At 43.8% G+C, this 10,835-nt stretch overlaps 1 protein-coding gene across 1 annotated transcript; it reads left to right on the top strand.

Moving 5' to 3' along the window:
- Positions 1-2,668: 2,668 nt before the first annotated feature.
- On the top strand, positions 2,669-8,342 carry ip6k2b (inositol hexakisphosphate kinase 2b). Its single transcript, XM_041033644.1, has 5 exons — positions 2,669-3,270; positions 5,783-6,014; positions 6,131-6,303; positions 6,463-6,638; positions 6,744-8,342. Exons 1-5 carry the CDS (start codon positions 3,057-3,059, stop codon positions 7,365-7,367), a joined length of 1,419 nt encoding a protein of 472 aa, XP_040889578.1. The 5' UTR covers positions 2,669-3,056; the 3' UTR covers positions 7,368-8,342.
- Positions 8,343-10,835: the final 2,493 nt, after the last annotated feature.

Below are 10,835 nucleotides of genomic sequence, written 5' to 3'. Positions count from 1 at the left end.
ACTGAAGCTATTCTGTGCTGGTTTCACCTTCTCCACTGACTGCTCAACAGTTTGCCAGACATGCATTTCTAATTCTGAAAAGATCTAAGCAAAATATATTTTAGAATGCGTTGTCTGGTTTTCCTTATATCTGGGTGAGAGTCCTTAATGCTACAAAGTTTAGAGCACGCACAGAAACACACACATTTATCTCTGACCACACTGTTGAGGCCAACTCTACACCTTTGCAATCACACAGCTAAATCCCTTGCATGGTAAAATGACACTACCATGGTTTTCCTTCCCGAAAGATGGACTGGCATGATTAAGTCTGTATTGTTCTGTTGATCCTAGGATCAGGAGGTCTGGGAAACCCATAGTGTATCCCCTAACAAACACATTGCTATCACACACACATACACACACACTATTTCTTCTCTTCTTTTGCTCTTAGCCACATTTCACACCAGACCACCAGGGAGTCCCTACCTGTGGGACCAATGGAAAGAGAAGAGTGGGTGCCCTGTTCAAGTGCTGATCATTTAATCCCCTCCCTGCCCTGGTCTGGGATCCTTTCTTCCCATTTGTAATCCCAGCACAGAACTGGAACATCAGAGATTAGTGCATGATTAGACTGTAACCGTCCAGTGACCTGAGCTTGCCCAAAGTACCTGAGCTTCGTCTGATCTGGCACACCAGTCAGACCCATTAGGTCGACTGCCATTCACAAAGAAATTTCCATTTTGGTCAGTACAATATATCTGAAGCTTATTGGGTGAGCAATGATCCTTTTACTTTACGCTGAGCAAAGCTAGTGATGGCCCATGCAACAGAATGTGGAGCTGTCTTAGCCCCTGTTGCCCACTAACCTGCAGTATTTTGGTCCAGATATTACCAAGGGCTGGCACCAGAGATCCTTATCTCCTGACATGTTATCATATATATACACTATAATAACTCATCCTCAAATCATCAATCAGGGACCTATTTATAGCAGCAACTAGAATTCAGTCATTTACCCCTGGAATGCATGTTATGCTGCAAAAGGATGTTGTTCTCTGAGATATAGATGATACACTGTGAAGACAAGGAAATTGTATAAACATTTCTGTGCTTTGTTTGTGTTTAGTGTTGTACATACATTTTAGTGAGAAGAAACGACATGATGTGTTGGAGAGGGTAAAAGCGTTATGACCTTTGTAAAGTCTCTCAGCATCTGATAATTCTTCACACCATGGGTGTATAGAAATCTGGCTGTGGTGAGTCAGTTTTGCTGCCAAATTTGCTGAGTGGCCAACTGTTGTACTGCAAAACAAAAGTCCCCTGCAAACCAGAGAGAATAATCCCTACAGACCACCAGGACACCTTGAAGACATGAAGATTTTGTATATTTAAAACTTTCCCAGGGCCTAGAAGAGCTAATTTTAAGTGTATGATGTCATCGCAGTGTAACGTCTATGGGTTGGGTCAGGGAAAGAAACAGTAAAGTGTGTAATGGGCAGCACAAGCCATATAAGAATCTGATGAAAAGTCTTTGGCATATGCTTTGGGTGAGCAACTTTCATGAATTATCTTGGAGTAATACAGTACAGTAGATGAATGCTTCACATTGGTGGATGTTTTATTCCAATTGAACTTCCTGGATCATCTGCCATCTCCTCACGAGTACCTGTAGAAATATGGCCATACTTACACAGCCCTTTGTGCTTTTATAATGCAGCCCTAAATCACATCTGAACATGGTTTTATATTGTGTGCATGCCATACTGGAGTTACTGTGATCGCAAGTGTCCAGCTTGTAATTAGTGCTCACGTCAATATCCAAGTCAAAGCTGAGATTTCATTCTTCATGGTAATTAGACCAAATTTATTGGATAGTGCTGTTTTGGCAGTGCACAGTATTGCCAACCTTCATATGACCCGACTCTGACTGAGTTGTCTGATGACATGTCCACTTGTAAGCTGTAAACATGGGTATCTTTCCCCATCTCTGCCCCCACCCTTCCCCTGATGTGAAGAGCATTGGTTTCTGAGTTAGGTCTTAACTTCTTGTGCCACTTATGTGAGACGACAGTCACCTTCTTACAGGTCCTCTCAACCATGATTTTTGTGTAAGACAGGGTGATCGTACAAAATATTTACTTGTATACTAATATTAACTGATTAAATGATTTTACATCTCTAAATTCTGATGTGCCATTTTACATCCATTACGTATCCCACTCCAACATACCTTTCGATTTAGCCCCTGATATTACTGAGACATGAAAACTCTAGCCTGAAGAGTACAATTAAAGAGTAATGGCCTATGTGCATTTTCAAGTTTCCTTCTTGCCTATATTTTAAATTCTCTGCCACACTTTGCTTCCAAGGATATTTGATGACTCAAGAACAAGATTAAATTCAAAATGCAACCTGCAGGCTGTCTCCAAAGTAACAACAACCAAGAAACTGGCAAGTACATTGAAAAAAAAAATGACTTCAGTGTTGTGTTTTTGTGTCTAGTATTTTTCCTGTTCTACCCTCCCCCCTGTTTCTCTCCTTCCTCTTTGTTTGCTTGATCTGCTCGATCCTCTCCTAGGTGCCCTTTCTCCTCCCAGCGACAGCTGCGGCTCTGTGATTGGCTGGCTGTGGAGAGAGGTGGGCCTTGCTGGCTGTTTGTGCTGTTTTTCTAGCTGCAGGATGAGCTCTGTCGTCAGTTTCGGTAACAGCCAGGCACGAGGAGCGACGGAGACACACGCTGCCTGAAAACGTTTTAAGCAGCATTTACGGCAACATAAGTTGCCTCTTATTACACGTACAAACACGGAGAATATACAATCCAGCGGAGGAGTTCTATAATTTTGCCTCCGAGAAGGCAAAGGAAGGGAATAAGGGATTTTTTTCATATCTCTGGTTCTGTCCTTCCTGTTCAACCCTTTGTTTTTCCAGTGCTTCGCTCGAGCAGGCGACCAGCAGCGCCCCCGTGCGAGCCAACAGAAAAGAGTCCGAGGATAGGGAGCCAAACGAGCGGCCGAGCTTCTTGCCTCCCGTGCGACGTGGGTCCCCCCAGCTCAGTTGTCCGATGCGGAGTGAGGATGAGTCCCGCTCTGGAAGCCCTCATGCAGGCGGACGGGACTCCTTATCCCGGAAAAGGGGTGATGCTTGAACCTTTCGTGCACCAGGTGGGAGGCCACTCCTGTGTGCTACGATTTGGGGAACAAACAATTTGCAAGCCCCTCATCCCCCGGGAGCATCAGTTCTACAAGAGCCTCCCTTCGGAGATGAGGAAGTTCACCCCTCAGTATAAAGGTAAGACCCTTGCATCCCCAAATCTGCAGGAAGTATGAGCCCATCTGTCTGAACACAGCTTGTGTGATGTTGTTTTGGTATCCAGCATTAATCCCTTCTTTCTTCTTCTTCTTCTTCATCTTTGTGCTAATAGTGTATCGTTTACTGTTGTCTGCATTTAATATTACTAATGGCAAAAAAAAAAATCGCATCCCTTGAGGGATCATTAGGTTTCTGTTTTGCTGTAGGTGAAGGGTGCTCATTGGTTGTTGCACAGGCTCAAAGAACATGGCGTACACAACAACACAGTGCAAAATGTATTTGGATATTTATAGGTAGTTACCTTCCTGTGTTCAGTGGCCATATATTGTGACTTGTGCACAGTGTCACTGGTGTTGCAGCGCTTGGCAAGCACCACAGCTGGTTTTCTGGATGTGACTCTCATGTTCGAGGGGTGAGTTTCAGGTAGCATCCAAGCTGACGGCCTGATTTCCTGCCAGGAGCAGGAGTAGCCAGAGGTCTTTTAAGTGCCGTGTCTGGCTTTTAAGAGGGCTACGGTTTCAGGATGAGATAAAGTTCCAACAGGATCAAAAATAAATGGGATCACCAGATCGCCAGGGGAGTAATTCACAAGTCACTTGAGGAGATTTTCAGATCTGGTTTCGGGTCCATCACAGAAACAAGGACACAAATACACATTTTCGTCTACACACGCTTTTAATTGGAATATTGTGTTTCCCTGGATGCGTCCAGGTCCACAGTCTCACAGTTTCACCCACAGACAATGACACCCAGTACATGCTGAGACAGTCGTCTTTAGGCAGCCGGATGACGGAGGGAGGACAAATGCGTAGTATCTGACTTCTCAGCAATGCAGCGTGGGCCTATAAAAAGATCCAGGATGAGGATTGTGATTTGGAGAGCAGATAGTAAAAGGACTTCTGGGACCTTCGAACGCTCCTCACCACTGGCACTCTCCTGTCTCTCTTTAAAGAACATAATGTCATGTCTTTAACTTGGCTTAGAGATAATGACATTTCAAGAATATCTAGTGATTTCAGGGACACCTTGCAGTGGCCTGTAACTGAAACCATGATGGTCATGTCAAGGATTTAAGTTCCAAGGTGCAGACCTGAAAGCAGGACTGGAAAACCAGAACTTTTGAACCTAATAAAACAATAGTGACTGATCATTATACAACAGTGTCAACCAGCTAATATATTATACTCAGTTTATGCTATTAGGCTGTAAAATTCTTAATTGATTCACCTTTATCACTGATTTATGAGCCTTTCTGATGAATTAAGTCAGAGTGACTCATAAGTTCCCACACTTGGCAGCAGTGGTGTGATGACAGTGCAGCTCTGAGCAGACGCCTCTGTCTTCATGGACAGAGGCGAGGCTTCCTGCAGGATGGTGATGTCAGTGCACATGACATCAGAGAGGCTACTGGCTGCAGAAGAAAGACGGATGCTGGGTCCTCATTCCTGCCGTTTAACATGCAAAACACCAAGGTGTTTTGCATGTTAAATGCCTCACCTCTTGTAGTCAGGTTGTTCCGATTGTAAACTTGTCCTTTACTCTTTGTTATTTTGTGGCTGTTTGGTAGTGCGAGTACTACTGCTATTACTTGTACTGCTGGATGCAAAGTGTATCATGTAGCAGATCAGATATTGTGTCCATATTGCTGCAGCTTGATCTGTTTCGACCACATCCCTCCTTCCTGTCTGTGGTTTATCTCTATCAGCCTCTGCAGCTGTGATGTTTATTCTCAGTGCTACACCTCCCCCACTCTGCGACACACAGGCCCTTTTAGGGACTTTTACTAGGGGCTCGAGGGGGGGTTACTGGGCAGCCTGTTTGTGGATCATGTCATATTTTAGCATTGGGATTAAAGTACGCTTCTTTTCTTTAATCATTAAGATGATTCTGGAAACATCTATTAGCCCCATTTCTACCTTTCTGGTTTGTGTTTGTAAAAGTGTGTTGATCATCACTTCTAAGGGGACTCTGTAAAACTGGACTGAATCATGGCATATTAATGCACTGTACCATGGTTATGTGAGTTTTTGCTGTGGCTTATTTTGCTGCTGTTCCATGTATGTTGCTGTATGCCTAAAGATAGAGCTGTATTTCACTTTATCAAGTCAGTGTCGACAGCATGAAAATCTGTATTATGAATTATTGTGTTTTTCATGAAAATGTTTGGCAGTTGCTTAATAAATGTCCTGCTCAGTTTGATACATTTCAGCCTTGTGTGGTGTTTTGTGTCCCTTGTTTTCTGATTGAGTGATACAAACACTGTTTGTGCTCTGACATCTGCTGTTGATAACATAAAATGTTCTGTCTGTTAAAGTCCTTCTTTCCTCTCTTCCGTCTCTTCCTGTCACATCTACATCTTGTGTGTGTGGAAATGTTTTTCAGATATGTAAATACAAAGATATGTGGAAATGGTTGCCCTGGCATTTCATTGAGGCAACCATTATCAGACAAAAAAGTAATAATAACAACTCTCCTTTTCATTATGTCTCAGGTGTCGTGTCAGTCAGTTTCGAAGAGGACGAGGAAGGGAACCTGTGCCTCATCGCCTACCCTCTCCACAGTGAATCAGGGGACATGGAAAACAAAGATCCCTCAGCAGACTGCGAGCCCAAGAGTAAGATGCTGAAGTGGAGCAACAAGAAGCAGCCCACTTTGCTCCTGGAGAACGACAACTACAGCAAAGACAGAGCTCGACACAGTCGCAAAGAAGACAAAATCATAAGGTGAAGATGCTTGCCTTAGTGCCGCCATGCATTCGCTTTCATGCATCATGTCACGTCATGTCATGCTTTTGTAACATTTGTAAAGTTGACATTCTTCTGGGTTGTCATCTTTGCAGTTATAATCGTGACGATGTGGTGGTGCAGCAGCAGCAGCAGGCGGAGGTTCTCTATTTCAGCCTGGAGAAAGGCAACGTGGTGCCACAGATCAAACACAACCCCTGGAGTCTCAAATGTCACCAACAGCACTTACAGAGGATGAAGGAGAACGCAAAGCACCGTAACCAATACAGTATCCTTTTCATGAATGAACAGCCTTTACCAGACGGCTCAGAGCGCAGTGAAGTGCATGGACTTTTTTTTTTAATTAAAAAAAAAGCGTGAATTCACCACGTTTATAGGTTAAGTTTATAGGCCTTTTGTTGTGTGATCCTTGACCCCCCTTTCACAGAATTTATCCTTTTGGAGAACCTGACATGGCGCTATAGAGTACCATGTGTCTTAGATTTGAAGATGGGAACTCGCCAACATGGGGATGATGCATCGGAGGAGAAGAAAGCCAATCAGATCCGCAAGTGTCAACAGAGCACATCTTCCTCTATTGGAGTGCGACTTTGTGGCATGCAGGTATGGTAGAGATGCAGCTCGGCCCCTCTACATTTGAGGTCTCTTGAAGTGGTTACGCTGTAAATGTGGATCTGTACTACTCATGTTTTGGTGTGACTCTTGCAGGTGTACCAGTCAGACTCAGGCCAGCTAATGTTCATGAATAAATACCATGGTCGTAAGCTGACCCTCGCTGGCTTCAAGGAGGCCCTCTGCCAATTCTTCCACAATGGCCGTCGCCTGCGTCGAGAGCTGCTGTCCCCAGTTCTGCGCAGACTCCGGGAAATGCAAGCTGCCCTGGAGGCCTGCGAGTCCTACCGCTTCTACTCTAGCTCCCTGCTCATCATCTATGACGGAGACCCTCCCAGGACTCCCACTAGACCTAGACACCGCGGTGGGGAAGAAGGTGACGAGGATGAACCATCAGATGAAGAGGAGGAGGAGGAGGAGGAAGAAGAAGATGATGAGGAAGAGGAGGGGGCCTTTGGATTCCCCCGTTCCTCCTCAGCAGGTGGCAGCACCAGTGTGGCCGCGGGGAGCAGTAACAGTGGCAGCAGTCGCTCCTCCCACAGCACAGGAGAGGCCAGCAGCCCCATGGTGGATGTGCGCATGATTGACTTTGCTCACACCACCTGCCGCCACTATGGAGAGGACAGTGTAGTGCATGAAGGCCAGGACAGTGGTTTCATCTTCGGCCTCCAGAACCTGATTACCATTATTTCCCAGCTGGAGGACCACAGTACTGACTGAAGCTGCACTGGAGCCAACGTGGTCTGAATTTCAAGTGTGGGGGGAAAAATGCTCACTGAGCTGAAACCCTGCTACTTCAAGGTGCATCATCCTCATGGCTACCTACATGGGGGTCTGACCTTCCTCTGCTTGGAGGGATCCTCAGACACCTCAGGGTCAGGGGAGAGTCTGTGTGGTCGTTGTGCACTCTCCCTCACCTGCCAGAGGACAGGGCTGCCTGTGCCCTTACTTGCACTTTTCTCTTTCTGAGACTGCTCCTTTTCTTTGTTAGTAGGAGAAATGTTGTGTGAGACAGAGGTCTCTCAACAAACACCAGGACTCCTGTAGCATCCTACGAAACTCCTCCCCCTGTCCTCCTCTGGTACAGACAAGTGTCTTTATTAATTTCTCTCTGAGAGAGAAAGAGCGAGGCAGACGTAATTGAAGCTCAAGTGTAGTTCTAGGAGCCTGACGTGGTGCTTTACCTGTGTAACGACATAAGTTTTTTTGGATGAAGTTTGGACTGCCAGTCCCCAACAGCACAGCACATTATTAGTGGGGAACATGACTGTACAAGCCTTGGCTGGCAAGGTCAACAGCCTTGTAGCAATTGACAACTTAAGCTTCTGATAAGGACTTTTTGTGTTTATATTGCTGTCTCTTAAGACCCTCTTAAAAAAACATGGTTTGTGTGTCCACCTGGCACTTGGATTTACACTTTTTGGTGGAAGATCAAAATTTAGGTCTAGAAGAAGGGATTTGCCTTTTTTCAACAGTTGTTCTCCCCTGTTCTTTTCTTTGCCTACAAAGAAAAGACATTTTGAAAAGGGGATTGCAAAGGGGATATTATCCTTGTTTTGTCACTGTCTTTGTTTTTGTCTGATTTTCTCCTCTTCATTCCCAAAACTTTGACTAAACAAAGAGAATATATTGATAAAAACACTAGCTATAAAGACTATATAGAGACTATTTATTTGAAAGGATTGTTTAAAAACTTTAAAAAAAAGTGGAAACTAGTACATTCCATATTACCACTCTAAATGTTCTGATACCGACTTTGATTTATTTTGTTATTGCAAGAGCTGATACCTCTCTTGTATACCTGTGTGTTAACAGTGTCTTGGAAAATAAAGGCATTCATTTGTGGTAAAAAAAAAAAAAAAAAAGTTCTGTGTTCATTTATGTGTTCAATCATGCTTAATTACAGTACACACAAGTGTGAAGGGTTAGGGTCAGGGTTAGGCATATAGCCTTCACGGTAAAGATTAGGATTAGGGTAAGGGGGTAGGGAATGCATTGTGTCAATGGGTGTCCTCACAAAGATGGAAATACAAATGTGTATGGGTGTGGCATGAAGTAGTGACGTGTGGAAAGGGAAATGAAATGTGAGCAGGATGCTGACACCAGATCTTTGGACGCAGCTGTAGAGTGCTGCTGTTACAAAAGGATCAGCCTATTGCTGAGGCTGTTATATTAATGGGATGGGAAAATGTTTGCAGACTTGTTTATACAGAAGAGCAGCGAACTTCTGAAGACTGAGATTTTATTGCAGATCATTTAGTTGCTGAGATCTGAGATAACGGCAACATGAAGAGAGACCAAACCACCACTTGAGCTTGGTTGAGATATGGGATGTGATGATACTGTGTGAGGTTGATGGATGTGGTCTTGACTCTTGTGTCAGTCACATCTGACTCAGCTGCGGTTTAATGCCTCACAAAAAAAACAGAATTATAAGGCCATTTGTCTCAGAGGTGGTTATTAGAGATAAGTATTAAAAATCATTTGCTGTCGCAGTCTTGAGCACTGTGACAAAAAGTCTGCATGTAGTAACAAGAGGTTATGACGTGAGACAAAATACCTGGTGCTGTTTACTTCTTCTGAGTGTAATTCACATTATTTAGACAACACTGATCTACAGGAAGCTCTGTGCCGAGAGAACGGGCTTTGGGATTTTTCCTTTGTTTTCACAAGTTTGCTTGAGACAGACTAAATACAAAGATTACAAACCTCATTTTCCATGCGTCATCACAGCTACAGAGTTCATTATTAAGCGGTTTAGTTGAAGTTTTTGGCCCAGTTGCCATTCAGCGGTGATATCGGTGACTGAACTGCATAGGGCTCAGATTATGAACTTCAAACATGGAAAGCTTCCATTAAAGCTGCAGTGGTAAGCAGGAAGCATTACAGGGTGTTAGCCAGTTTGTGCATATACCAACAGCTCCAAAGCAGCAACCTCAGATGACCGGTAGTCGTTTAACATACTGTATGCACCTTGAATTCAGTAGTAAAAGTTGTTGCCTGTCAAAACCGATAGCTTTGTAGTCAGCCTAATCGGCTTTCCAGAAACAGAAAACACTGAGCTAAGGAGGGTAAGTCCATGGAAAGACTGGTTGTTTGGGAAGTATGCCTAGAAAGCTGCGTCACACTTCAGAAATTTGGCACACCTGACTCACATAAAGGGTGGGGTGATTTGCGTGGGCAGAGTAGATTCCTAAAGGTCAGGTAGTGTAGTATATACAGTTGCTGATACCTGCTTTCAGCCCCTGACAATCTCATAATGTGTGACGTGGGTGGAGTAGGTAAATAAATGCTCGCAGGTGGCTTGGACTGTTGAATTTCATAGCTGGAAAAAGTGTCACAGTTGTTGATTCTGGGCTTGCGTATGTGAAATGAGTCTTATTTATTCACATTAGCATACAGGACACACAGGTCTGACTGATGAAGCCCAACAGCCACTTTTCATTTACTTACAACTGCCTGGAACATACTGAATAAGAGTCTACAGATAACCCACTTTAACACCACACTTTATGTCCAACATTCAGCTACTATTGGACATGGGTGGAGCCGATTTGGTTTTTGAGCTTAAATGGATCAAATCCAAACCAATTATCTGTTGGGAGAGATGATAGCATGATTGCAAGATGATGAGAGGGATCATCATTTGCTCTTTTCAGATCTTAAAATAACTGTACATTCCCTGCTCATCTGCTGCATTTTGCAAAACAGATTTAGATGAATATGTTTTGATGAAAGCCCTGAATACATTTTATTTAGACACAGAGATAATACTCAGCCCCTTGTGTATCGAGACAGTTCTTCACTTGATTTGATCTTGTGTGTGTGTGTGTGTGTGTGTGATTTTTTTTGGATGAGTGGGCTCGTTTGTCTGCACTGTGTCTGAGTTGTATGAATGTGGGTGTGCTGTGTGGGACATAGACAGTTGCCTTGGTGACTGAACAGTGATACATAACTATGGCAACAGCACCAGTATTTTTAGCGTTTCTGAACCACAAAATGCAGGGGTGGGTTGGCCTCATTGCTCATGTAAAAATATTCTCATAACCTGATTAAATGACATCTGGCACAGAACTAATTTGAAGCGTATGTCGTGCTGTAGAGTGAAATGAAAATCAACCTTAAAAGCAACCTTTTGTTTTCACCAGATTGGGAAGCTTGCTTCATTTCATGGAAATCTCTCAAGAA

The sequence above is a fragment of the Toxotes jaculatrix genome, chromosome 3, assembly GCF_017976425.1.
Source record: "Toxotes jaculatrix isolate fToxJac2 chromosome 3, fToxJac2.pri, whole genome shotgun sequence".
Classification (NCBI taxonomy): Eukaryota; Metazoa; Chordata; class Actinopteri; family Toxotidae; genus Toxotes; species Toxotes jaculatrix.
Note: the sequence above shows the minus strand (reverse complement) of the source record. Positions and strands in the feature narration are given on the sequence as shown.